The following is a 27,880-nucleotide window of genomic DNA, read 5'->3' on the forward strand; positions in this document are numbered from 1 at the left end:
CAACCCTTCCAAATCTTGCCTTATTCATTGTTGGTCTCATAAACTCAGTTTCATCTGAACAGGGGTAATGGAGCTCCTTCAAGTTCTTGCAGCTGATGTACAGTTGCCATGGGTCTCTCATCTATGTTGATATGGGAGGACTAGAGATTCATGAGGCAAGAGAGTTGGAGCTATGCTGCACAGGGACATTGCAGCTGACATTAATTCTGTCTTCTGTCAATCTGGTGGAGGCCACTCTAGGCCCCCTTTGGAAGAAAAGAAATGCAGAACTATGACAGACAACACTGTGGCTAGGCAGAATATTTGGCTGCAAATGTCCCAGGTTCACCGGCCAGAGTAACCAACTCTCCAGGTTCTGGAACCAACTTCTTCAAAGAGTTTTAGAGGCACAAAGCCAGGGATTAGGGATATGCAAACAGTTCAAGGGGGATTCAGTTCTATGTTGAACTGGTTTGGTTCGATGGTTCTAGAGTAGAACTGAACCGCCTGCCCCCCCCCGTTCATTCCAACCTCGGACTGAACCCCCCTGATGGTTCAGGGGGGTTGCAGTTGTTTTTTCCAAAAAAATTGGAAATGTTTTGCCCTGGGCCATGCCAGGCCTCGCCAGACCATTTGCACATGCATGGCAATGGGCAAAATGGCCGCTGAACTGAGATACAGAGGCCCAAAGGGGCTGAAAAAAGCAATAATGTGGGCCGTAGCGGTGATTAATGAGGTTGGCAGGGGAAGGGGGAACCTTCGTGCATCTCCTCGCAGCCTAGAGGAAGCCCTCTGAAGGGGCTAAAGGTTAAAACATTTTTTTGGAAAAAAGCAAAAAACTTTGCAACCCCCCCCCCGACTGAACTGAACTGGGGGGGGCATGTTTCTAAGGGGTACAGGACCGAACTGGTCCAGTCAGGTTCAAGTCTGATCTGGAATTGAAGTGAACAGGGCCAGCCGGTTCCGTTGTGAGTTGACAGGGTGATGCTTCAGACCTATCCTCTGCAGAGTCTTCTGCTGCTTTTTGCAGAACAAAATTGCCTCTCAAGCTCTTCTGCAAGTGTCAGTCTTGTGGAGCCTCTGTTTACCCCTGGATTGGTGATTGAATCCATTCTGTCCTTGGTGACCTAGGTTCTACAGAGAATTCCTTCCTAAATGATTGCATGGTCCAAACAATCACCTATCATGGGATGGTACTGCTCTTTTACATCCTAAAGGTTTTGGGATGCCTTCTGAGAGTTTACAAAGCAAATAATTTTTTTATCATCCATTCATGGCCTTGTAGACTCCCAGAGATCATTCCATCCCACCTCTTCTGTGTCCAGACAAGTGCACTTTTGTTGTTTCATTTTTAGGCTTTTACTGGTGCCATATCTGAGGATAACAACTGGGATATTCTTGGAGGTGCCTTCTTTCCTGTCATCTTGGTGTTCCTTTGCCCGTTAGGTCTCTTCTAGGAAACGAATGGGGCTGTAGCTCAGTGGTGAAGCATGTAGAAGTTCCCACATTCAAGTCCTGGCATCTCCCAGTTAAGGCTAGAAAAGACTCCTGCCTGAAACCTTGGAGAGCTACTGCCAGTCAGTGCAAACAGTACTGAGCTAGATGGAGTAATTGCCTGACTCTATATAAGGAAGCTTCCTGTGTTACTGTGTTTTAATAAATTGACTTTTGTTGGTACCAGTTCTGTGGAGTTGATCAGTGCCTTTGCTCTTTGTTCATTCTGGGAGGGCAGGGTGGTCTTGCCCTCTGGGGAAGCAAAATTGAAAGTGGACCCTGCCTACTGTTCCAGGAGGAGGTGCCATCACAAAGGTTTTGGAATGCCTCTGGGAACTTTAAAAAAAAAGAAGGAATTTTATAGGTATTGATTCTAGAACATGGCGTGGAAGAGGTCTATATTTTGGTCAGTTGCAAGGAGATAATGGCCGCATTTGCATATAACTTTGCACATTCACTTCCAACCCCACCCCACTCTCCTGTCTGCATTTGGATGAAATGGAGACCAGGTTCTCTGCAGTCGGAGACTGGGAGCGGGGAGCGTGGAACTGGCTGTGTGGGGTTCCTTCTTGCTTGACAGTCTGCATAGCCAATCACAACTGGAGAGAGGGAGGAGCTTTCTCCCTCAACTCCAGTTAGAACGAATGCAGCCTCCAGTTCATTCGCTTGTAATGCTTCGGAACTCCAGCCTCAGCTTTGGGCCCTGAAACTTGCTACAAGCCAAGGGTTCAAATTGGAGTTTGTGGAGCACAAACTCTGATCACTTTCCAAACGGGACCGGAGTTGCACACATTCGGACGTAATGGTTTGGCAACCTATGGCCCCTGCAACTCTGGTTCAGCGTTATGTGCAAATGCGGCCAATGAGTTTTTCATAATAGGACCACTCATTAACATAAATGTAAAGATCCAAAGTTGCCCAGGTTTGTCAGCTGGGAATTGAAGAATAAATCACATTTTAAAAAACAATAAAAGTAGCCCTTGCAAGCCACATCTTTATGAATTTAACAAAACTTTGCACTCTTTCAAACATATTTAGTGGCATCTAGGAAGGAAGTGAAAATTGCTGCATATAATGTAACAAAGTCTATATTATCTTCACCATTAAGAGTTAATAACAGTAGCAGTGTTGTCATTTTCTCTTTACAATTCATTTTCTCTAAATGTGAATGTCAATGTTCAGTCTGAGCATGCTTAGTTGAGTCAGTATGACATCATTTATGTGGGTGAATTTTCATATTTTGGTTTGTGGGAGGCATGATATTTTTCTTGCTGTTATGAAATTTTGCCAATGTCCTTTATTTTAAGATACGAAGAAGCAGTGCTGATGATCTTTCTGTTCTTTGGAGAATTCTGTTCTTTGGAGAATAGATTCAACAGGAAAGTAGTAAGGAATGTTTTTTAAAGGGATGAGTTTGACAAAATATTATAAGCTGACAAAGCTATGGACCAAAATATACTGCAGGCTTATGTATATAAGGAAAATGTATATTGAATTCTGAGATTATAACTGATTAATGAATAGGCCTGATAATGTCTCTTATGCAGCCTTGCTTATACAGTAAGTAGTATATTTTGGAAACATACTTAAGGCTGATCCTATGGGTCAGTTTTACAATAATGTTATGCAGTGGCTACAGTACTAGTTGAAAGTCATAAGCTGTGACATTCTACCAGTGATCGAGCAGAATATCACATCAGTGCAGCAGTATTATTCTGAATGGTTTTGTATTGAAATTCACGAAAAGCCTGTTAAAAATTACCTAGTGAAGGTATATTAAACATGGCAGGTATTATAACTAAGATTTTTTTTTGCCAATTTTTAAAATTTAATTTGGCTTAAAAACTTGTTATTTTGTGGAATTGGTATTCATTGGCCACGTGTGCAATTTCTTCATCAGCAGAGCTTCATCTTCTCATATATAAACTGAGCATGAAAGAAATGGTAGCTGGGTGGGTTTACATGCCTCCCTCACCAGGCCCCTTATTCATAACAAATTGTGAATAGCAGTATTCTTCAAAGATCCCTATAGACGTTAGAGTACGGATCTGTGTTGTCCCGTTTTAGTGAATAGAAGCTTGCTTTTTTTTGTTTTGTTTTGTTTTTGGAAGCAGGATTGAATTCTTTATTAGTTCATTAGCACAAGCAACATTTATAAGCAAAAAAAGGGATGTTTTTTCTAAACCTTAAGTTCATTTTTAAAAAGCGCTTTGCTGTAACCATGTAAACCTATCTAACCCTACAGTTTTGTCAAGGCTAACTTAAATGGTCCCTGATAAGAAGTCAGTCAGTAGCTATCCATTCAACTATGGATGATCTGAACTCCAGCTGATTGTCCTAGCAGCTGTGTGACTTCATTACCATTAGAAAGGCATACAGCCAAGCCAGCTGGTATCCAGAGAGGCTGCTCAATATACATAGCATGTCAGTTTCTTGGTTTACGTATTAGAATTATAAGAGGAGCCTGTGGAACAAAAAATATTGAGTAGAAAATACTGTCTCCATCAAGGCATAGTTTCAAAGCTCTATCTTTACTGTGCCAACTTCAGACTATTTTATCATAGGCATGTTTTGCTTCTCTGCAATGTACTTAAGTTTCAGCCTTTCATTAAATGGAGACAACTTGTCAAAATTCACATTTAGGTAGATGTAGAACATATAACTTCATGCCATAATAGCTCAGTTAAGAAACTATATTTGCTTTATGCATAGAGTGTGCTTTGGAGGCTAGCACATCCCTTGTTGATGGCCACTATGGCTGGAAGTCTCTATGACTGCTGTGTGGGCATGGTGCATACTAGTAGTCCCGTTAGAAGCAGTGAAGTGGATTCTCATTATTAAAGGATCAGGGTAGGAGAGCTCTGCTCTTCTTTCCTCCACCCTCGGTAAAACCCTGGGTAGTTCTGCTGGGAGCAAACTGAGCTGGATGGAAATGTGAATCCTGATGATCATGCATATCTGGGTAGTCCACCTCCTAACCTGATTTTAATGGTGGTGTGTGAACCAGCCTTCACAGAGGTATTTTAAAATATGGGAGGTTTGACAATAATAATAATAATAAATAGCATTTTAATGATCACTTGAATGACACATACATCTGCATTATTCAGGTAAACAATGGAATGGTAGTTCCTCCCCTCACCAAATTCCTTCATAGTGGTTCTCAAAGTATATGGATATACATTGCACAAAATACTTAGTTTTCTTTATTTTATGCCCTTAAGAATCACAATTATTTTTTTTAAATGCATGGATTAAAGGTGGCTCAGCTTTGCATTAGTTGTCTCAGATTCTTGCTTTTCAATAAAAGGCTTTCATTTGGAATGAGCACAATATATTTTTCCTGTAGTTTAAGTTATATATTTCACAACAATCATTGTTAACTGATAGTTCATGAGTGGTCATTCTGCTAAGGACACTAACTTTCCACAAATGTGTGTATTTTGTTGTTGGTTTTGCTTTACCAGTCTTTCCATTTAAAAACAATGTTTTCTTACAATATTGGCTTCTACGATTTGTTTCGTTTCATTATGTATTTACTGTGGTGACAAAGATTTGCTTTATTCCTGCCAATCTACTATTTATGGATCTGTCCTTGGAGAATGAAATGGAATCTTTTATTAATCATGTATTAACAGAATTGTTAACTACCCCAAATGTTAAGCTCAAATATGTTGTCAGAGAAGGTCAATCAGTTTGTTAAAAAATCTTAACATTTAAAGTAAACTGCATTGACATGTGGGAGTAAACTACATTGTGGGAGTAAACCAATTGTCATTGTGGGAGTAAACAAAGTAAACTACATTGACATCTTTGTTCTCCTTCATGCCTCCTGAAAAATTGCTGAAAAGCAGTACATTTTGCTGTGTGTGTGTGTAAATGTTCACTAAAGTCACTGCCCCCCACCCCCAATTTGGGTTCAGTTCTAATTTTAAATTTTTAAAAATGCCTCTCCTGTTCCCCAACTTCAACAGTTAGAAGCTGTTAGCCAGCAGAGTGAGGCTAAAAAGTATTAATAATGATTTGTTCCCCCAATAATAGCCACACAGGACTTTGCAGGCTGCTTCATGGGTTTATGAGTCTGAGAGCTGTGCCACATGGTAGGTAATGCTTCTAAGTGCTGCACCTATCCATGAAGAGTCGTCTGTGGAGAATGTAATAGGACCAGTATTCCCTTGGATATAGCTGCACAAATCCATCAGTGATCATTGTGTGGTGCACTGCAGACTGCCAAATGAGGAGCAGTGATTGTGGAAATCATGATCAGCTTGGTATGACTGTCTGTGGATTGATCAGTGTTCTACAATGTTTTGATGTTCAGTCAAATGATGATTTCTCAATATTTGAAAGTATTCAGATTGTTGCCTCCTAGGCTGAAATTAGACAAATGGAATCAAACACAATATTCCGTTCTGTAGGGATAAGTGGTGGATGGTAGCCAAAGGTGCTTAACCATTTCAGTACTCGCCACTGTTCCTCTGCAACCCCTACGCCATAAATAGTTTATGGCACAAGGTAAAAGCAGCCAGGGGGTTGGGTTGCAGAGAACAACACAGGAACATAGGAAACTGCCATATACTGAGTCAGGCCATTGGTCTATCTAGCTCAGTATTGTCTTCACAGACTGGCAGCAGCTTCTCCAAGATTGCAGGCAGGAATCTCTCTCAGCCCTATCTTGGAGAAGCCAGGGAGGGAACTTGAAACCTTCTGCTCTTCCCAGAGCGGCTTCATCCCCTGAGGGGAATATCTTGCAATACTAACACATCAAGTCTCCCATTCAGATGCAACCAGGGCAGACCCTGCTTAGCTATGGGGACAAGTCATGCTTGCTACCACAAGACCAGCTCTCCTCTCACAAGTGGGGAGGGGGGAGGATTAATTACATGTTTATTCTGCTTCTCTCCTAGAAATGCTGCTTTGCATGTTGATGGCAAACACAGTGGTTAGGAATACAATGTTTGCCACTGAAATGTTTGGTTTCACCCCAGGATAGCCTGTTTATTAACATTGCTTGCTTGTTTAAGTACCATCAAGTCAGTGTTGACTGTTAGTGACTACATTGATAGATTATCTCGAGGATGATCTGTCTTCTACTTGGCCTTTAAGGTCTCTCTTATGTTTTTTAACATAATCCTGTTATTTTTTTGACTCTGCTGTTAACTGATGATGTTTCATTATGTAAATATACAAAAGTTATTAAGGAGTTCATATGAAAAATAGCCTAAATACAGCATCAATACAGATTACTTCATTAGCATCCTTATAGCCAACCCCACACACCAAATTACATCAAAATAATTAAATATCTATGCTTTATTGGACTTTAAATGTTGGTAGATAAGTTATTCCTCTTAAACTGAATGATATTGGGATGGGGGCTCATGGTTCAGGCAGTTGATAATAAGCAGACCATTTAATTGTGCAAGCTGAAGTTAAAAATGCTGATTCAGTAGTTAGAAAATACATTTAAGTTAAATATTAATTTAAATGTCTTCAATAATGGGTACCTATGCTATTTAAGGAAGTAATTATGCCACAGTGTAGTCAACAAGAGTATTGATTGGAATTTAATTCACTATGAGAAGACTCCAATCATTCTTAACAGAAGTTTTTTTCCTCTTTAACAGTACACTGAAGCTTGTCTCTCTCTTTCTCTTTCTCTCTCTCTCTCTCTCTCTCTCTCTCAATTTTTTTGCGGTGGTCAATTTAGTAACAAGTTTGCAATTAATCATTTGCTGATTGCAATGAATGGTCTGTCAATAATATGCAGCTCACACTGCTAAAAGGGTTATACAGTGCTTTATTGTTTTTCTTTTGTCTTGGGAACACTTTGTCTAGCTATGTTTCCTAGAATGGATTTTGAATAGATGTTTTGAAGTAATGCATGCCAGTTTTAAAGAGACACCATGGACTGATTCGGCGTATTAATCAAAATAGGCACTAACTTTCTTTTGGCATTTCAGTATTTGGACATCTGTTGACTTCTAATACGTAAAGTTGGACACTCTGGCATTGCTGAAGAGTTTCATTATCTTAAATGTCATAACATTTGTTTGAATTATTCTTTGTAGGTTTCAAATGCTGAAATCGTAATCTTGAATGGCTCAACAGATTTCACTGTTCTCTCAAAAACACATAAATGGAAGCTTATTAAGAATTCCAGCTATGATTTTCAATTTATGCAACAATAGTGAAATTGCTATAAACAGTCATGCACCTAGATTTTTAAACAGTTAAGATCAGTCTCTTACACATTTACACTGGTGTTGTGCCATTGGCTTCAAAGGGAATAAACTATTTTAATTAATTCAAGGGGAAAATGCATTTAGGTCATTTTTCAGTTGATAATTTATAGATGAAAGCCACATAAACCCTTTCTTTGATCCTGCCTGAGAGAGGATTTGAAATGATTTCACCTTATCATGACAGGGTATTTATACTTAATGATGTTTTGTAGAGGGACATATTAACAACTCTCAGCAAAGAGATCTCACAATATATTTGGAAACCTCAGGGAGAGGCCATAAAGCAGTGATAGAATATATTTTGCATGCAAAAAGATCTAAGTTCAACCTCTGGCATCTACAGGTGGGATTGAGGAAGATATCTGTCTAGGGACTCTTGGAACCCGGATACTTGCTGCCAGTCATTATAGATGATACTGAGCTATATGGACCGGTATTCTGACTCTGTATGACTCAGCTTCATAGGTTTAACCTATTTATTTATTTGTTAAACTTCTATACCGCCCAAACTTTCATCTCTGGGCCAGTACCCTACTCCTGCCACTGCAAACTGTGAAATGTTGTGGCAACCTGCTGAGTTTTAAGACTGCCACAATTCATGTTGTCATTTTCCCATGTTCTCACTGACCTTCTAGAAATGGCACTGTAATTTATAGAATCCTTGTGCATCATGTATGATCAGGATCAGACAACAATTAAGATTGTTACAAAAATACACTTTAATAAAGAAAAGCTTCCAGCTCACTCAAACATTAGGTCTCATTAGGTCTCCTTCCTCAGGAGAGATTCGGCATAACTGAGGTACAATTAGTTTCCCCCCAAGATTGTACCATCTTACTTTTTCAAATGTGTAGTGAAAACTGCACACTGATCTGGGGTTGGTCTGCTTGAAGAGGTCAAGCATCCTCAGGAAAACACAGAAGTATCTGTACAGGAAAAATAACAATCTTGATTTCAGAAGGTTCTTCCCCAACTTGCACAAGTAACTAATTTTCAAATCCCTCATTCTATCTCTGTGTCTCTTTCTTAAGGCTCTCTGCAATATGCAGCTAAGGGGGGAGCCTGAACTCCTCCCCCACTTGACCCATCAGGGCAGTCCTACCTAGGCTGATGTCTAGTGGGGGCCCTTCGGTTTTGGAGTCCTTCAAAAGGGCTGGAGAGAAAAACCCTGGAAGCTTCTGCCTCCTCCCAATGGTAGCTCACTAGCTACTTCGAACCATCTACTCTTCTCCCCCCCACACTCCTAAGTGAGCGCAGTGCATCCAGCCACACCCTGTTCTTTGTCTCTGTGCTGAAGACTAGCCTTGCACTCTATTTCCAGATTGATGTGCAGCCCAATGGGTGCTTGGGAATGACATGTTGCAGGAACATAGAGCAGACAAGCATGTATACATTGCCCTGTTACATTCCCCTGTCAACATGTATTGCCTTAGAGTAGGGATGTGCAAAACATTTTGATGTCAAAACGTTTCAAGCTTGAAATAAAACACCCTTTAAATAAAGTACCTGTTTGGGCTCAGAACAAAACAACTCTGTTTTGATTCAAAATGTTTTGTGCACCATTTTGGAGGCCCATTTTTCCTTTGCTGATTTGTTTTCTGGCACTGGCTTCCAATTGGCTTGAGATCTCCTTGCTTCTTAAAATTTTGTTTAAAATCATCTGCTTGACCATTTCTTTTGTGGGTTGGGTGGTAGGTAGCACCCATCATGCCCTACCACCCAACCCACGTGGGTATCCCTAGGAGCTACCCATGGGGAACAATGGGGTGTTTCAAGTTTCCCCATTGTTCCCTATGGCCAAAACACCTAAAATGTTTCGGGTTTTGTTTCATCGAAACAACCCAGTTGACCACTGTTTTGATGAATCTTGAAACAAAACATAAATCCATTTCATGCACATCCCTACCTCACAGAGCTGTAGTGTGATTTTCCTGTTGAGACTCTTTTAGGCAATTGGCTTTCTGTTTAAAACTGAAGTGGTACAGTCAAATGGAAGAATACTGCCTGCTTAGTACCTGGATGTGTGAATTACTCTTCAGAACTATACTGAAGAGCTAGAAGTAGTATGGAGTATTATTATTTATCAAGTGTGGCTGAGTAGACAGAAGGTTGACTTTAATGCAGCAGACCTTGGGTTAAATATTTTATTTAGGCATTCACTTATCAGATCATATAGCATAAATAGCAACAGTAGTAGTTTGGGTGGGATACTCTGGGTTTGCTCATGAACAGCTCAACATGTTAGCTGTTTCTTTTCTTCTTTTCCTTTTACATTTCATATCCCACTCTTCCTCCAAGGAGCTCAGAGGGGTGTACAACATACTTAAGTTTGTCCTTACAACAACCCTGTGAAGTAGGTTAGGCTGAGAGAGAAGTGACTGGCCCAGAGTCACCCAGCAAGTATCATGGCTTAAAGGGGATTTGAACCCGGGTCTCCCTGGTCCTAGTCCAGCACTCTAACGTTTGCTGTGGGTATCCTGGTATAACATCTGAATTAGAAAGAAAGCAGTCCCTTTCTATCTGAATTAGAAAGGACGCAGTCCCTTTCTGTCAGAATTACTATAGAAGGCAAATGTTTGGTGGTTTAGTGGTTTTGATGGCCTAAGATAGGGATGGGTGAACCCCCCATATCTTGAATCAGAATTGGTCTGGTCATTCTATGTTATTCAGAAGAAACCTCATGCTTTTTCTAAGGATGGAGCCTCCGAAAGCATGAAAAAAACAGACCAATTTCATCTCCTGCCCCCGCAGCTTAGCACTTTCACGAGTCATTGGCCCCAAATTCCACATCACCAACTCAGAGAAACTTTCATGGCTGATCTAGAGGGCCAGAAAGAGTTATGTTGTCTACCAGTCTCTGTTGCCCTTTTAAAAACTGAAAACAGTAGTGATCTTCTTCACAGAGCTGGTGTGAGGATATAAAAAGATATAGATTGCAAAGCAATTTGAGCACTAAAATTGCGATATACATTATTTACTTGTAATTATGTTAATACAAAGAGCCTGGAGATCTAAATTTCAGATCCATACTCCACAAATTGTGTTTATTTATAGTCTGGGCTTGTCACAAAACAGCAATAACACTGTATTAAAAGTTTATCTATTATAAATTATTTGTGCTTATAGCACACCACTTTGTTATCATAATTGAAAGCTTGCATGGCTATTAATATTATATAACACTTTGAACACGCAAAGTAGTTTACAGTCTTTTTTTCATTTATCACTCCAACAGGATAGGTGATTATGATGAGCAAATTAAAAGGACTATAAAAGCCAAGAGAAATCACTGCCCAAGGGGAGACAATGAACAAGGTCTAAGTATAGGCATAAGTGGTCTGGTGCAAACAATAGTTTGCAAATTGGGAGCCAGCCAATTGTTGCAAAAGCTGCAAATTGTGTACTTCCTCCTTTCTGGAGCAAATTTTCCCCTCACTTTGCTCTCTCCCTTGGTGCTAGCCATGGTTTCAAGTTACATGTGCACTGGTGCTAACCAGGTTAACACAAACAAGTGTAAACACTATTTGCGAATCCACTTCAAGCTGTAAAGCATGTGTAATTCTAACCCATGACTAACAATGATATGAGAGAGAATTGTCTTGGTTCTTGAAAAAGAAGCAGCAGAGAAGAGATGGGAGGGAACACGTGTCATGGCTTTCAAACTTCAAACCTTGGGGCCATCCACTAATGTGGATGCCAGTGGGCTAGGACTTTAACCCAGGGACATCATTTTAAAGTCAACATTCTGACCAGTGAATTATATTGCTTTTTGCCTTACTATTAATTGTGTAGCTGCCCCAGGCTGAATCTTTGAGGTGGCGTTGTACAGAGCATAACAAAGTTCTATATATTTTGTACATAACTTGTAAATAATGATTTGACAAGCCTGATATATTTAGCAACTGGGATTATGGAGGCAAAAGAGGGTTTTATAAACAAATGTGTTTTGATTTGCAAACTCTCAGCTTTGTAGTAGTGAAATATTGAAAGTTTGGTGGGGGGCTTTTGCTTTTTAAGATTATAATGTAAGGGCACTTTGAATGAAGTTTGAGATTATTACATGAACAAAACTAAATTATGTTTTTTTGGTGTGTGGTACTTTGAAACATTGAATAGTCTGATCTCAGACCTCTGATTGAGTGGGAGTGAACTTTCTTTCATGTTTGCAAGTATACTGAAAGTCTAGGGATTTTGCTAGTGAATGCTTGCTGGTCTTGTCCCCCTAGCAAAGCAGGGTCTAAGCATGACTTGTCCCCTTAGCTAAGCAGGGTCTGCCCTGGTTGCATATGAATGGGAGACTTGATGTGTGAGCACTGTAAGATATTCCCCTTAGAGGATGGAGCCGCTCTGGGAAGAGCAGAAGGTTCCAAGTTTCCTCCCTGGCATCTCCAAGATAGGGCTGAGAGAGATTCCTGCCTGCAACCTTGGAGAAGCCACTGCCAGTTTGGGTAGACAATACTGAGCTAGATAGACCAATGTTCTGACTCAGTATATGTCAGCTTCCTATGTTCTATTTGAGTGGCTTTGAGGATGATATGTTCGGATATAAAATTATTCATTCATTTTATGGCAGTTACAATATATGCATTGTTTATTGAAGGTTTGGGGAAACCATATCAATGAGAGCTATAGATTTCACTGTTGGTACTTTAAAATCATGACTTGAAAAGGAAAGGCCAGTTTTTGCAAATGTATTTTTTAAGATGTGTTCAAATTAACTTGTGAATTACTGCCTTTGCATAACACAATCAAACCTCTCTACTAAATAAATAAGTATTATTTTACTTCACAATCTTCCACTGTCAAAGGAGGACAAAAATAATTAGTGCCTCTTTTGAATACTATAATCTGGGTATTAAGTTGGTGGAAGGTGTTTTTGCTTATCTAAATTGTTTAGTCAAAACAGATATTCAGAAAAGTGTTTCAGCAGGAAGATGCATGCAAATCATTCATGTGGGATAGAACTACTTTTATTATTAAACACAGGTATGTTCACAACTTAGTATTGGCATGACTAATTCTAACCTTTCACTCCCATCGCAATTGTACATTTTATTTTATATACCAAAGTATACATTGTGACCCTTTCTAGTATTGGTGAATTGATGGGAACTGCAAGAATTTAGAAGCCACTATAAGACTGAATAATTCCCTTCTTCTTTATCAGCTAGGGGTGTGCATGGATCAAAATCTGTGATTCAATTCGAAATCGAATCAAATCACAAACCTCTTGAACTGATTCATCGAAATCAGCCCCAAATCACCCAAATTGATTTGGGTTATTTGCGTGCCATTATGAGGCCCATCTTGCTGGGAATTATTATCAAATAAATAAAACAAACAAACAAGTCAACTGGACAGTGCATCCGTTAATTTGCATAATATACAAATTATTTTCAAGTTAATTGCATAACATGCAAATTAGTGTGCCCGAATATGGAGAGCTTGAATATGGCAACCCTGTGTAAAGTCCACTGCTAGAGTTGGCTGCTTCTTTTTTTTAAAAGGTTAATTCTTGGAGAACAGAGTTCAGTGGCTATTAGTCATGATAGCGAGAAATGAAACCCCATATTCTGATTTGCCCCTCTGATTACCAAATAATGAAGACAAACAGCAGTCTTGACTGGTTTGTTCAGGTTGCTCACTAGAGTTTCAAAGCCAGTTTGTGAAATGGTTCCCGGGTGAAAGAGGCTTTTTTTGTCTGTGATGGGGGGAAGGAATCCCCAAGCACACTTTAAAAAGGACAGTAGTACACTGATTGCAGCTTTCATCAGAGAAGTTGATAATCTCTCTAGACCTGGAATGTATTGTACAGCCCAGTAAAAGTTAATCACTTGGAAGTCTCACTAATTTCAAGAGGAATTTTCTATTAAAATATGACGTTTTTATTAAATGGCTTCCAAACTGTATAACTACAGTACATCATATGAATTTATGCATATAGTTATGCCTTAGAACAGATATCAGAATGTTAGCATTGACAGTAAAGTTAACTAAAGAACAGCAATAAAATAAATTGTTCTCAAACATATGAAAGCATGTTCTGTAATTTACATTACAGTAATAGTTCATTAGTTTACTTAAGGATATTCAGGACTTTGAAATATATACTTTAATATTCACTGATTTTGGATAAGCTTCCCCCCCCCTTGCTACTTCTGCTTTCCAAATGTGTTTTCATTGCTTACAATATCTGTAAGCAATCTGAAGAAGTAGGCAGCCATTAAAGTTTATGCCATAGTAAAATTAATCTGAAAGGGAACAACTTGATTCATAATTTCAGTAACCTAATGTTACCTAAGATAAATGCATCATCACAGCTTTACCTCACTTTTCAGCAAAAAAATTGGCTCCCACAATTATCCCAGATTGTATGGTCTGTACATGCAGGACATATATGCACACAAGCATATATGTGCTGTGACCCTACAATTGGATCGTCTCAGGTATAAAAACCTCTTGTAGAAGACAGTGTTGTATAAGTGTTGAATAATATAAAATTAATTCCACTCATCTAATACCAGTGCTGCAGAGTCACTGCTCCACTGTCAGTTGGTATCTGGGAGCTCTATAAACACACTAGGCTGTCTTCCACATTCATAGATAGAAGTGGAACATCAGACATGTGAGTCTCAGGAAACCTCTTATAGGCTTCAACAGTTACACTTGCCAGATCACCTGGGATGACTGCAAGTGAGCTTCAGAAAAGACAAGAAATAGCAGATGGCTTCCCTGCTGTTTCTGTCATTCTCCATGTCTTCCTGTACATGTGAGAAGATCCCGCTCTCCCACCAACACTGAATTGGTTAGAAGGGAGGTTAGGATTTTCCTTTGTAATGGAAATCAAAATCCAGCCATGGAAGATTCATCAGCTGAAAATCAACCTAATATTTTCTGTAGTTGTGTTGCAATATGACTACATGGCAGTGTGTGCAGAGGAACTACTAATCATGGACGAACTGGAAAGCAATATAGACTTTTAGTGGCATCTCCCGCTTTAAAAAAAAATTGCTTATATAAGTTTACTCTGTGGAGCACCTACTACTAACTCCCATATTCCATACATGGACATTTAGTTGTCTGTTAAGGGCTGGACTGTATCTCAGAAATTGACAAACGTGGGGATTGTTTGTATTTAAAATACTTTGTATTTGAATTGATGCAAGCAACCTGCCTAGTCAGATTGACTTCTGATCATATGATTTAACATGCTATAGAATTATATTTAATCTTCATAACCTTGTAGATCTAGTTTTTCTTTAATTAAAAAGGACTTCACCAAAAGGTATTATCCCAATTACCTCCAGAGATGCTGAACTCCAGTCATTTGTTTGCAATTATAACATTATCACCTGGGATTATAACATTATCACATCAGATGGACATATATGATTGACATCTGTTAAATGCATTTATCTCTCTGTGCAATTATTTACAGTGTATGTATTGAAGGACACACTATGCCCTGATCCTAAAACCTCCAGATGAGCTGCTGCCTCTTCTGCCTTCAACATACCGTTTCATTGCTGCTGTGGTTTCATATCATATAATGTCTCTAAAAAATAGAAAATGGAAAACGAAAGATATTTATTTGCATCCTTAAGTTAGCTTGTGAATGACCATAAACCAAACTTGATGTGCCGGACAGGACGTGGGGTAGACAACAGAATATTAGTAGAAGTAATACGGAAGATATTTAATGGTGTTCTCAAAGCTGTATACAATAAATCAGTAAAACAGTACTCTACTAAGCTTGATGGGAGATGTTTCGTATTAGCAGCAGGTATACTCCCCCCCCCCACCATATTGCCTTACTTTATGTATAGGAAAGCTTCATTCTCCCTTTTGATGATTACGACCGACCCTGCTGGATCAGTCCTAAAGTCCATCTAGTCAAGCATCCTCTCTTATACTAATGATCCACGTTCTTCCTGATATTTCACAAAACAACTCAGTTCATTTCTGGTCCAGTCTGGAACAAACTCTTTGGGATTCTCTCATCTCTAATTCTAATGTTTCACATATTAGAATTGTGCTCACACTGTGGTTGCTTACAGCTTAGCCGCAATGGCCCACATTTTCCTTGGTTTTTCAGTCCCAAACGGCTTGCTTTGCAGTTTGTAACATGGATGCTCAGGACATTATGAAGATGTTAGCTATCAAGCTCCGCACAGACCCCTTGTTTTACATATATGCTTTAATGCTTTAATTTGGGTTAGAGAGAATGAGATATGTTAGTAGTGATGGACTGTATATAAGGGCAACAAAGCTGATTGATGAAGGATGTGGGGGTGCTATTCACACACGCATGCCAAAAAGGGCTAAGAAAGTCCAGCCCAGTTTTGCACACGTGTGTGAACTGCCGTCATTGGGCCGATAATGGTGGCAAACCTGCCTGTGAAGCCTCCCTTTAAAATGAGGTTGGGAGAGCGAATGCTCTCCTAACCCTGGTTTCTTTTTTTAAAACTCATCTTTCAGTTCTGGGGCGCCATATCCCAGAACCCTGACCCCCGGAACCATGGCAGCAGCCGGTGCTTGTCTGGGTGGGTGATCTGCCCGCCCAGAGAAGCCTGGAGGATCATCAGCAGGGAGGTAAGCTTTTCTGGGCTTCCTCCCTGCAGACAGGGTAGCCTTTTCTCATGAGGTGTAAGAAAGGGCTCAGAGAGAGGGAAGATCTGGGGGCTATCAAGCACTGTGGCCACTCTGCATCTCTTGCTGCTGAAAGGATTGACAAACACCCTTGCTTCTGGTACAGTTAGCAATAAAACAGAGAACATACTGAGAAGCCCGTTGTTGGGTTCCTCTCTTTGAACACCTTTTCTCTTTCTGGAAATTGCAAATTAGACCTGCACTCATTTATGCAGATCAGATTTACATAATTGACAGTGTGATATTTACATGGGTAAAGTATAACTAGGTATTTTAGGATGGACAGAGGAAGTAGCTCTGCTGAATGAGACAACTTAGGCAACTCTTCCCCTTAACTGCCACGGTGTGCCACGCAACAGTGCCATTATATTAGCTTAGTTTAATCATGTCCTGTTTTATACCGTTAAAATGCTGGGAAAATAATACCACAGTCTCCTTAGCGTGGAATAGTATTCTTCCTCAATAATATTTCAAAGTAATAAAGCGCTGTGCATGGATGTAGTTTATTCCTCAGTCTCCCCCACCACCAACAACCATGGGGGTGGGGGTGGGGCAGATATCAAGATTGGCACTATAGTGTTTGGGGAGGGGATTGTTACTCCTTTCCCATTGCACTGCAATCTTGGCAAAAATGGCCCAGCTGAAACTGCTATGAGCCCTGGATGGAAAGCTACCAGTGGAATCTTCCCTCCTACGGTAAATAGCAACTTTAGGTGAGCCACTCTTGTTGGCACCATGACATAAGGAAAGGGATTAAATACACCCTCCTGCTGGTCTGGATCCTACTCTGTAGCAGTTAATTTTGATTGTGGGGGGGATGTAGGGCCCATTCACATAACTGTCAGGTGAGGGGAAGGGCGGGTGGTGGGGGAGATTGGTTCAAGTCATATGAACTCCCCCCACCCCCGAAAAGCACTTGAATAATGCTGGTATCATGGACTGCTAGGTGGCGCTGCCCCACCAGGATCAGGTCCAATCTGGGCAGTTCTCATGCACAGCCTATCCCAGGCTTAGCTTCCCAAGCCTTGTAATGCCTAGTTTGATCTCTATAATTTTGAGAGCAGGAGTCAGCAGTGTGAAGAAGTCAGCCTTGAAGATCCTTACTTCTCATATGTGGAGGTTTTCCTATTTAATAACATTAATGCCTCTGTATGCTGCTACCACCAATCAATTTGTGTAAAAAAAATTAATCCATCTTTCCTTTTAGTAAGCGATGCTGATATTGAGAATGAGCGAACCATGCTGACCACGCAAATGGCCACCGCGCTTGCACGGAGGCCATGTGCGCGCCAGGGTCATGCAGGGACTGCTGTGGGAGAGCGCCACTGGCAAGCGCTGATAGCTGGTGGGAGCACCATGCTTAAGGAAATGGCAGAGAGTGCTGGAGGACCTGCTGTCCTCTGTGTTAAAGGGGATGTGGAGTGCAGGCCTGAAGTGTTTGAGACTCTCTAGGTCCCTGATTAGTACTCCAAACCACCTTTTAGAATTTGAATCTTCCAGAGGAACAGCTCCAATTTTGTTAATAATATGCCCTTTTCCTAGAGTAAGTGGAGTGCAGGCCACTCCGCCAGTTAGTTGTTTCTCTATCAAGTCTTCCAAGAGTTTAACTTTTCCTGGGGCTTATATTATGTGCATTACAACATATATTTTCTGCCAAAGCTAACTCCAAGGCCAAATTTAGGACTGATCCCTCTAGATTTAGCTCATGGTGACTATTTTTTTCAAATCCACAGACCAGTCCAAAGGTGGACATGAGGGTAGAAGTTCAGTTTCCAGACTCCCTACCTCTGCCCCAATGTAAGAAATTAACTAATTTTAAATTGGCGTGTTGTCTTTTTGGTGCAGGATAAGCAGTATTTGGTACAATCCCCATTGACAAGAAGCTTGTCTGGTAAATATCATAGTTACAGTCCTGTCCCCTGAAGAACAAAATATCTATTGAGTCTGCTGAAAAACACAATATCAAATGAGTCCCAAGAACTGTGCTGAATTTTATACAGAAGTTAATCATTTCCTTTTGACATTTCTTGGCTGTATGAAATTTGCTGCACTTTCCAGTCCTTTTGGGTATCCTCTCCACTGGAAATAGTAGTTTTCACCAGGTACCGGAGGTAGTGATAAGCTTCCCGACACTTGTTTGTTCACGTTCTTCCATACAAAGATAATAACAGGGTCTTCAGTTGCCTCCAAGTGAAACGCCACATGCACATTTAGTGTTGCACTTGGTGTAGTGCCTCAGCTGCCCTCCCTTGCTTTATACCTGCAGGAGCAAGCAGCAGAGTCGTGTCAGGCTTGATTGCAGAGTTGGGAGGGGGCCAGCAAAACAAACACACTCCTAGTGGCACCACACTCTCCCCAGCACCAGGGTACCCAGGTCTGGGTTATGTGCATGCTTGGGCTGCAGGAGGCCTGAGCAGACATAGAGCCGGTTGTCTAGACTCTAGAGTGTCTGGCTTGAGGAGAAATCCCTCAATGCACCATGCTCTTTGTGTGGTGCATTTAGGGATATCTGGAGGCTGTGCGTCATTTTCCCAGCCTCCAGAGATCCACACTGCTCAGAGCAGTGTGTATCATGTGGGTGTGCAAGCCATGCACCACAAAGAAGAAGATTGATTGTCTGGGGGGAAGGTAGGTTTGTCCTTGCCCTCCCCACCCCAGTAACAGACATGTGAATGACCTTATTATGTGTTTTGCGTATACAGGTGTATGTGCACACCTGTCTTCCTCCCCCACTCCCTTCCCCAGTAACGGTCATATGAACAACTTTATTGTGTTTTTGACGTATACAGATGTATGTGCACATGTAGCTGGGCTACTCAAAACTGTAGAGAGCCAAATGAGGGTACTACTATTTGTTGTTTAATATGATGTATAAATAATTGTACATGCAGATACATTAGAGGTGTGCACGAATCAGATTCTGTGATTCAATCTGAGCTCGAATCAAATTGCAGAATCATCAAATTGATTCGTCAAAAACAGCTGACTTGGATGGCTGTTTCGAAGAATTGCCCTCGAATCACCCAAAGCAATTCAGGTGATTCTAGCACCATTTTGAGGCCCATTTTGCTGGGAAAACAGACTTCAAAATAGTGTTTTTCCCAGGGGAGAACTGGTCTACTAATTGGGGTTGGCAGATAGACCAGTCCTCTGCATCAGGACTTTGCACATCAGCCTGCCTCAGAGAACTGGTCTTCAATCACACTGGTTGATTCTCTTCAACGTTGAATCGGACTCTTTATTTTGAGGGTGATTCAATTCAAGGTTGAATCACTGAATTGCCCCTGATTTTGACCCAAATCAATTTGAGGTCAAATGTAATTGCACATCCTTAATATATATGAATAATAATATTTGCACTGATTGAATATAATGTGTGACTAAGATTATCTTGAAAGACTTTGCTCCTTGTTGATACTAACCTATCCTCAGACTGAGGAGGTGTCTGGAGCAAGGCATTATCAGATGATTTATGGGCATATAAGATTGCAAATAATGGCTGGATCCAAGGAGCAGGTTGTCTGGGGTATAGAGGTGAGTTTTAGGGGAAGGACAGATGATGGGAAGAGAGAGGTTATGTGTGTTATGGTCAGGGAAATGGAATTGACCTAGAAAAATAGAGTTGTTCATCTCCTGTTTGCTCCTTCGTAGTTTTCAGAAGAGAGGCAAATGGCACCATTGTCACTTCCATTCCTTAGCAATGGCCGTTCAATACAATATCAACCATCCATTATTTGATTCAGGATGAAATCAGTGCAGAAGCTCAGACTAAACTCAGACCTTGCCTGAACTTTAGAATGAAACCTTTTTAATATTCCTACAAAATTACAAGAGTATCAATACGTATGTTGTTTGTACTTCTCTGTGTCAGAACCTCTTAACTACAAAATAGTCACACCACATAATATTGACATTCATTATTATAAATCCACATTTCAAACGTCTCTGTATATTTTTCTAGTTAATACCTATTAAAACAAAGTGATATCAGAAAGCTAGCCAGTCAGCCAGTCTTTATTATGGTCCTTGACCAATATCAAAACATCTAAAACAAATGTAAAATTTAAACATAGCCATATTAGTAACATATCTATACACTGGATCTAACCATTAGAGAGCAAAGTACATTGAACTTGTATTGCAGAACAACAGAATTTAGCATTGTGTGTGTTTGTGATAGATGGATTCGCATCTGTTAACAAATATTTGACATAGAATTCATCCGATCATCTTGGCAGGTTATGTAAAACAGGGTCAATTAACACATATATGAAAGAACCACCGCAGGAGCATATGTGCAACTGACTTGATCTCCTCAGAGTTGCAAGGGCAATATCTCTGCTCAATTGGAATTCTAGTATATCTGCTAGCCAATAGTTCCGATGGGAAGACATTCATACGGGCCCTCGAGAAGGCCCAACTATGTTTAGAGAAGGTGAGGAGGTATAGATAATCTGTATATAAAAGATAGCTTTTATAGGTTTCTCACAAACATTCTGGATACGTGTGTGTGTGTGTATGTGTGTGTTCATACATGTACTAATCCTGTGTGTGCATGCGTGTGTGTGTGCAGAGAGAGAGAGAGAGAATTGGTTTCAAATGTAATTATAATTAACTGTCTAAGGTGCCTCTGGCTCTCAGAAGTCTTGTAATCTTCATTAGGATATGTATTATAAATTCTATCTATCTATCTATCTATCTATCTATCTATCTATCTATCTATCTATCTATCACATTTATATACTGCCCCATACAAAAAGTCCCTGGGTGGTTCACAATATAAAACCATTAAAACATTAACATAATTAAAACAATTTAAAATAAAATAAAACCTCTAAAACCAAAGCTTTAAAACTATAAACTAAAAGCCTGACTAAACACGTATATTTTTAGGTCCTTCTTAAAAACATTCAGAGAAGGGGAAAATATAATTTCATTAGGAAGCGCATTCCAGAATCCCGGGGCAGCACTAGAAAAGATCCGGTTTCAAGTTGCCTTCGACTGAGGCGGTGGCAACTTCAACCAGATCTCCCCAGATGATCTTAACAGTCAGTGGGGTTGAAGAAGGTGTTCTCTTAAATACCTTGGACCCAAGCCGTTTAGGGCTTTATAGGTAATATCCAGCACTTTGTATTTCACCCAGAAACTTATTGACAGCAAGTGTAGTTCTTTTTAAATGAGTGTAATATGATCTCTTTGGGCAACCCCAGAGATCAACCTGGCTGCTGCATTCTGTACTAACTGCAGTTTCTGAACTACGTACAAAGGCAGCCAAACGTAGCGCATTGCAGTAGTCAAGACTGGATGTTTGTTACCAGCATATGCACCAGTGTTTTAAGGTCGTTTAGAAATGGCCATAGCTGGTGAATCGGCTGAAGCTGATAGAAAGCACTCCTGGCCATTGCTTCAACCTGAGAAATCAAAGAGAGGTTTGGGTCCAGAAATACTCCCAAACTACATACCTGCTCTTTCCTGGGGAGTACAGCCCCATCCAAAACAGACAGATCTAAACCGCTTCCTATGTCTCGACCTCCCACAATGAGAACCTCCATCTTGCTTGGACTCAGCCTCAGTTTGTTCTCTCTCATTCAGCCCATTACTGCCTCCAGGCATTTAGGGAAGTTAGGCCATTTCCTGATGATGTTGACATGGAGAAATAGACTTGAGTGTCATCAGCATACTGAAAACACCCTGCACCAAGTCCCCGATCATCTCTCCCAGAGGTTTCATGTAGATGTTAAAGAGCATTGGAGACAGTATAGAGCCTTGCGTGACTCCATACTGGATCTCTTGTTTTGCAGAGCAACAGTCTCCATGTGACACCATCTGGAACCTACCAGAGAGATAGGAGCAGAACCACTGCAAAGCCGTGCCTCCCCTCCCAATCCCTTTAGGCTCCCCAGAAGGATACAATGGTCTATGGTATCAAAAGCCGCCGAGAGATCCAAAAGGATCAACAGTCACACTCACCCTGTCAATCCCTAATTGGAGATCATCCAACAGGCCAACCAAGGCCATTTCAACCCCATAGTCTGCCTGAAAGCCAGTTTGAAATGGGTCCAGATAATCCAAAATTGGACTAAATCAGTCTTCACTGATGATCTGAAACAAAATAACTTCAAAGAATATTACATTTTGCAGATGAGCCTTGAAACTATAGATATAAAATGTTTTATCTGGAACTACTAGTAAAACATAGGCTGACATGATATGTAGCTTACCTTCTCCATAAGGATCCACTTCAGGGTTCTGGCAGACGTCTTCAAAGGAAACTACAACACTGCCCTGAGGCAGCTATTGCAGAAGCCGTATTTCCACATGTTTCTTCATCCATGGGGAAACATGTGAAAACACTTCTTCCACAATTGCTGCCTCAGGACAGTGTTGGAGCATCCTCTGAAGACCTAAAGAGCCTTGCAGTGAATCCTTATGGAGGCAGTAGCCTGTACATCATGTCAGCCATAGTATTCAATGAGCAGTAAACTTTACCCATATGTAACACCTTGTCCTTCATGTATACTAAAGTCTACTTATTTGGCCCAAAATATAAAGATACCTAAATGCCATTGATCAAATATTTAGAATTGTGCCATTGTTCTGCTTTTCACTTAGGCAATCTCATTATCCAAAAAGAAACAACAAATGGTGGAACAGCATTCTTATGAACCATGAATACAACTGAAATTCTCTATACTATGCATTGTTAGGGTTGCTTTTTTAAATCGGAAACTAAAGATCATCTTATTCTTTAGCAAATAGCAAAGACTGTAAAAGGTGTAAGTATCATAAATGAACACATGGAAATGGTAGGGTTTGACTAGGTTTTGACTTTATGCCTTTGACTGTACCCTGACAGGTGCCAGTGGGTAAGGGTCCAACTAGACCATTAAAATACCACCTGGCTTTGTTTTCTAATACTAAATAGCCGGTAAATTAGGCTTCCATGAATCATAACTATGGAGGGAGGTTCCTCCTCTTTTCCCTGCCATGATCCTGATCCCAGGGTTGGAAGAGCTGGCGGCTGATATGACTGTTGCTTAATATTAAACTATTGCATATCCTTACAAAACACATGCTTAAAATAATGTGTAGTTTGACCCTTATTCTTTCTTTTGATTAATTAAATCTGTTGTGTGTACTTAGCAATAGATAACAGCTTTGTAACAGTATTTTGTGTGTTGCATTACACCCAAATGATACACTTATTTTTATTTTTTTAATGTCTTTCAGGATGCTTCAATTGCTCACAGATTTCACATCATGCGAGAAAAACATCCAGAGAAGTTCAACAGCAGGTTAGAGCAAAAAATAAAATACCTGTATGTAGCCTGAGTGAGTTGTTTTCAGATAGCAAAGGTGCATATGCCATGACAAGGTAGGCTATGAATTTATAATGAACATGGAATAGTATCACTAGCCATAACATCACTGCAGCTTATATTAAGGTTTGTTCTGACCGCACTCTTGTCACCTTTCATTTCAGTTTTGTTCCTCATAGTCCTGGAACAAGTACTTTAACATTTCCCATTTACAAACAGGGTGCTTATTTCCTGTGTCTTCTTTCTAGAAAAGGTGGCCCAGATTTTTAATTCTTTGGTTGATATTCTTTATACAGGTGAAACTCGGAAAATTAGAATATCGTGCAAAAGTCCATTAATTTCAGTAATGCAAATTAAAAGGTGAAACTGATATATGAGACAGACGCATTACATGCAAAGCGAGATAAGTCAAGCCTTAATTTGTTATAATTGTGATGATCATGGCGTACAGCTCATGAAAACCCCAAATCCACAATCCCAGAAAATTAGAATATTACATGGAACCAAGAAGACAAGGATTGTAGAATAGAACAATATCGGACCTCTGAAAAGTATACAGTGTACTGTGCTTGATTGGCCAGCAAACTCGCCTGACCTGACCCCATAGAGAATCTATGGGGCATTGCCAAGAGAAGGATGAGAGACATGAGACCAAACAATGCAGAATTGCTGAAGGCCGCTAATGAAGCATCCTGGTCTTCCATAATACCTCATCAGTGCCACAGGCTGATAGCATCCATGCCACGCCGCATTGAGGCAGTAATTGCTGCAAAAGGGGCCCAAACCAAGTACTGAATACATATGCATGCTTATACTTTTCAGAGGTCCGATATTGTTCTATTCTTCAATCCTTGTCTTCTTGGTTCCATGTAATATTCTAATTTTCTGAGATTGTGGATTTGGGGTTTTCATGAGCTGTACGCCATGATCATCACAATTATAACAAATTAAGGCTTGACTTATCTCGCTTTGCGTGTAATGCGTCTGTCTCTTATATCAGTTTCACCTTTTAATTTGCATTACTGAAATTAATGGACTTTTGCACGATATTCTAATTTTCCGAGTTTCACCTGTATTTATATTCTTCATAAATGCTGAATTTTCACAATTGCTCTCATGATAAAACCAATCCAATTTGCCAGGAAAAAAGGAGATGGGTAGATTAGTGATAAGATTATGAAACAGTCAGCTCTGAACTCATGAAATAGTCAGGCTTAGCTTCTTCTAATACACCAAAGAAATGAGCAGACCAAATTAATGGTGATCTTAGTGAATGGATGCACTGATACAATGGCGCAAAATCCCTGTGAAAAGAAAAAGGCTCCAATAATGAGACAACAAGCAGGAAGAGAGGAGCACATGATTTTCCTCCATACAAGTAATGCAAAAACCTATTGTTAATGAAACTGCCTCGCAGGTGATTGGCCTGCACCCCCTAGTTCGGGCGAATGTGGGGAACTGAGCTCAAAAGGGGAGACTGTTCCAATCAGCCTTAATTTGTGCAAGTGTATGAACTCAAGAAAATCAGCTTGAGAGAGAAGTTTGAATTAAATAAAAAATGAGTTTATTAAAAATAAAATCAGACTAAATTACTATGTGGCCCTAGTTTAAAGGCATTCCAAATATGCTAAGAAACAGACTATTGTAAGGCACATTTAGCTTAAAGTTCCAAATTATGTGTCAATTCATAGGCGGGCTAGAGAGGTACTTTAAGATAGAGGGGCAAGATTTCGGAAATAAGAGAAAAGGATAGATTCAGCCCTGAAGGAGCTGGGCAAGAGGCTCTATCACCTGTCCTGAATTCCAAGGTGGTCCATGGGAGTTTCTTGTTGTGGGGTCCAGAGTGAGAGGCACTGAGATGTTTCACAGTGGGAGTCCCAGGTGTAATATAGAAGCACACTGGGTCATGGAATTAGGGATATTTATATCCCAAAACGTGCCTTGAGGGCACTTGTCTTTTATCCTGCTCAGCTGAACAGGGGAGCCCAGACAACCTTTTTTTGGAATGCATTGTGTCTTAGTCCTTCCTTGGTAGAATGTGTGTGAATCGCCTGTGTCATTCAAGGCTGGTTGTGAGGACAATTGGAGTGTGCAGGTGCAACCAAAGAACATCCTGTGCTGGGAAGAGCTTCCCAATAATTCTATCAACAGTTTCAATAGGCACACTTTCAAAGTTACATCATGTACTCATCCCTATTGTAGTGGAGGCTGCAGATAAGAAACTTGTCTTATCTGTCTTTTCTCCATGGGCTAATGGCCAGGTATTGTGTCTCTTTGTGAGAGGAAAAGGGGAGTTTAGATTTCATTCCAAGGCTGAAATGATCTTAGATGCTAGACACCTGCAGTAGCTAGTCCTGAAGTCTGCTTAACTGGATACCCCTTATAGAGATTGTGAAGCTAATCCCCTTTCCAATTTATGGGGCTTGTAACCAAATCTAGGGGTGACCAGTCCACTGCCAACTAAGCGACTTGTCCCCTGCACATTACAGTACAGCTCCTGAGCATAGCAAAAGTGCAATTTCCAAGCTTGGAGATGCAGTTGCAACCAGGGAGGCTTCTGGGAGCAAGCGGAATAAGCTCAGCTGGTAACATTATACAAGATTTTGTGCAAAAAAACAAAACAAAAAGCCACACCTAAAAAAACAACACAAACAGTGATATGTCCTGAATATATTGTTTGTCAATGACGTACTCTACATATGCCATTGTCAGTAGCAGGATGGATTTTTTAAAAAAAACTTGCTGGTCTGGATGCATCTTTATGGATGTTTTCCCTCCCTGGTAGAAATCACGATACTGCAGCTGAAGTCGGTACTGTTTGGCATATAAAATGCTTGACTCTTAAGACCAGCATGATAGGGATGGTGATACACTGTGTGGTATTTGAAGATCCCTGAGTTGACACTTTGCCATTAGGCACTGCAGAACACTTATTAGACAGCTGCAGCTGTGAATCCTTATGTTTTGCTTCCACTTGCATACTTGTGTGCTGACAGGAGCCTCTTTCATACTCATCACAAGTAAGAGCAACTGAATGCTATTTTACAAATATAGGCTTCTTATCGTTATGAATCCTGCAACAAAATGTGTAGAAATTGCAAAATAAAACTTAGCACGTACTCCATGTGTTTTTCTTTCGGACATATTCTTTCTTTTAATTTGTTGAAAGGGGAGTACAAAGCAAATTCCATAATGGGAAAAGCTACCATTGTCAACACCTCTAGTATAAATGGATGAGCACTAATATAATTATTTAGTTCTTGAGGAGTCTAAGCATGTATGCCTACCTATTTTTACATGTTAATTTAATAAACATAATTATGTTAAATGTATTGTTGGATAATAGGTATTTTTAACTGCCTACACAAAAGAAGGATGGCCCTTGATGGATGCAGTGATGAGAATGCTCCTGAAAAAGCCCTCTTTAGATTGTGAATTACAGCAAATTACAGACTAATTTCCATTCATGCACACAGTGTTGGAGCATGCAGTGGTGGCCCAGCTCTAAGCTGGGAGGATACAAATTGCCTTGGTTCAATGTGGTTGCCCACCTGGTTTTGGAACTAAAGTGGCCTTGGTTGCCCTGGTTGATGACCTTCAGTGGAAATTAGAAATGGAACATGCACCTCTAGTGGTTCTGTTGGAGCCCTCAGTGACTTTATGTACCATTTAATCATGGTATCCTCCTTAAGTGCCTTGCTAGGATGAGGGTAGGAAGCACTCTATTATAGTGGTTGTCTTCCTACCTAACAGAGAGATTCCCAATGATGGTGCAAGACTTCTGCTCACTGGCCTCTCAGCTGTGGGATGCTGCAAGGTTGCTTTTTATCTCCTATGCTGTTTAGCATCTCTGTGAAACTTCTTGGAGATCATCAGAGAATTTGGTATACAGCGCCATTATTATGTAGATTATACCCACCTCTGTCGTCTTTACCTAAGTGTGGTAGAGGTGGATGATACCCATTTCTATCTCCCTTATCTTCTTGAGGAAGTGGAAGTCCCAAACAGATGTCTGAAATGAAGAATCAGATGGAGCTAATAAGCTGTGATGTATCGGACAGGGGCTAATAAGCTGAATCCAGACCTTTGCATGGTTGTCATGGTTCAGACTTCTGACTCAGAAGAGTCAGAGCAGGACGACTTACCAGCTAGTGAGGGCTTCAGGGGACTTAATCCATTGACTAATTGCTTTGT

The 27,880-nt window shown here is 40.3% G+C and overlaps 1 protein-coding gene across 5 annotated transcripts in view; it reads left to right on the forward strand.

The window, feature by feature from the left end:
• DGKB (diacylglycerol kinase beta) overlaps positions 1-27,880 on the forward strand; it is a 418,263-nt gene that overhangs the window by 211,097 nt on the left and 179,286 nt on the right. For all 5 annotated transcript variants that reach the window (XM_053261933.1, XM_053261935.1, XM_053261932.1 and 2 more), the window contains one exon: positions 23,598-23,662. In XM_053261933.1, the coding sequence (XP_053117908.1) occupies positions 23,598-23,662 (65 nt within the window). The remainder of the gene's footprint in view (positions 1-23,597; positions 23,663-27,880) is intronic.

This window comes from Hemicordylus capensis, chromosome 6, assembly GCF_027244095.1.
Source record: "Hemicordylus capensis ecotype Gifberg chromosome 6, rHemCap1.1.pri, whole genome shotgun sequence".
Lineage (NCBI taxonomy): Eukaryota > Metazoa > Chordata > Lepidosauria > Squamata > Cordylidae > Hemicordylus > Hemicordylus capensis.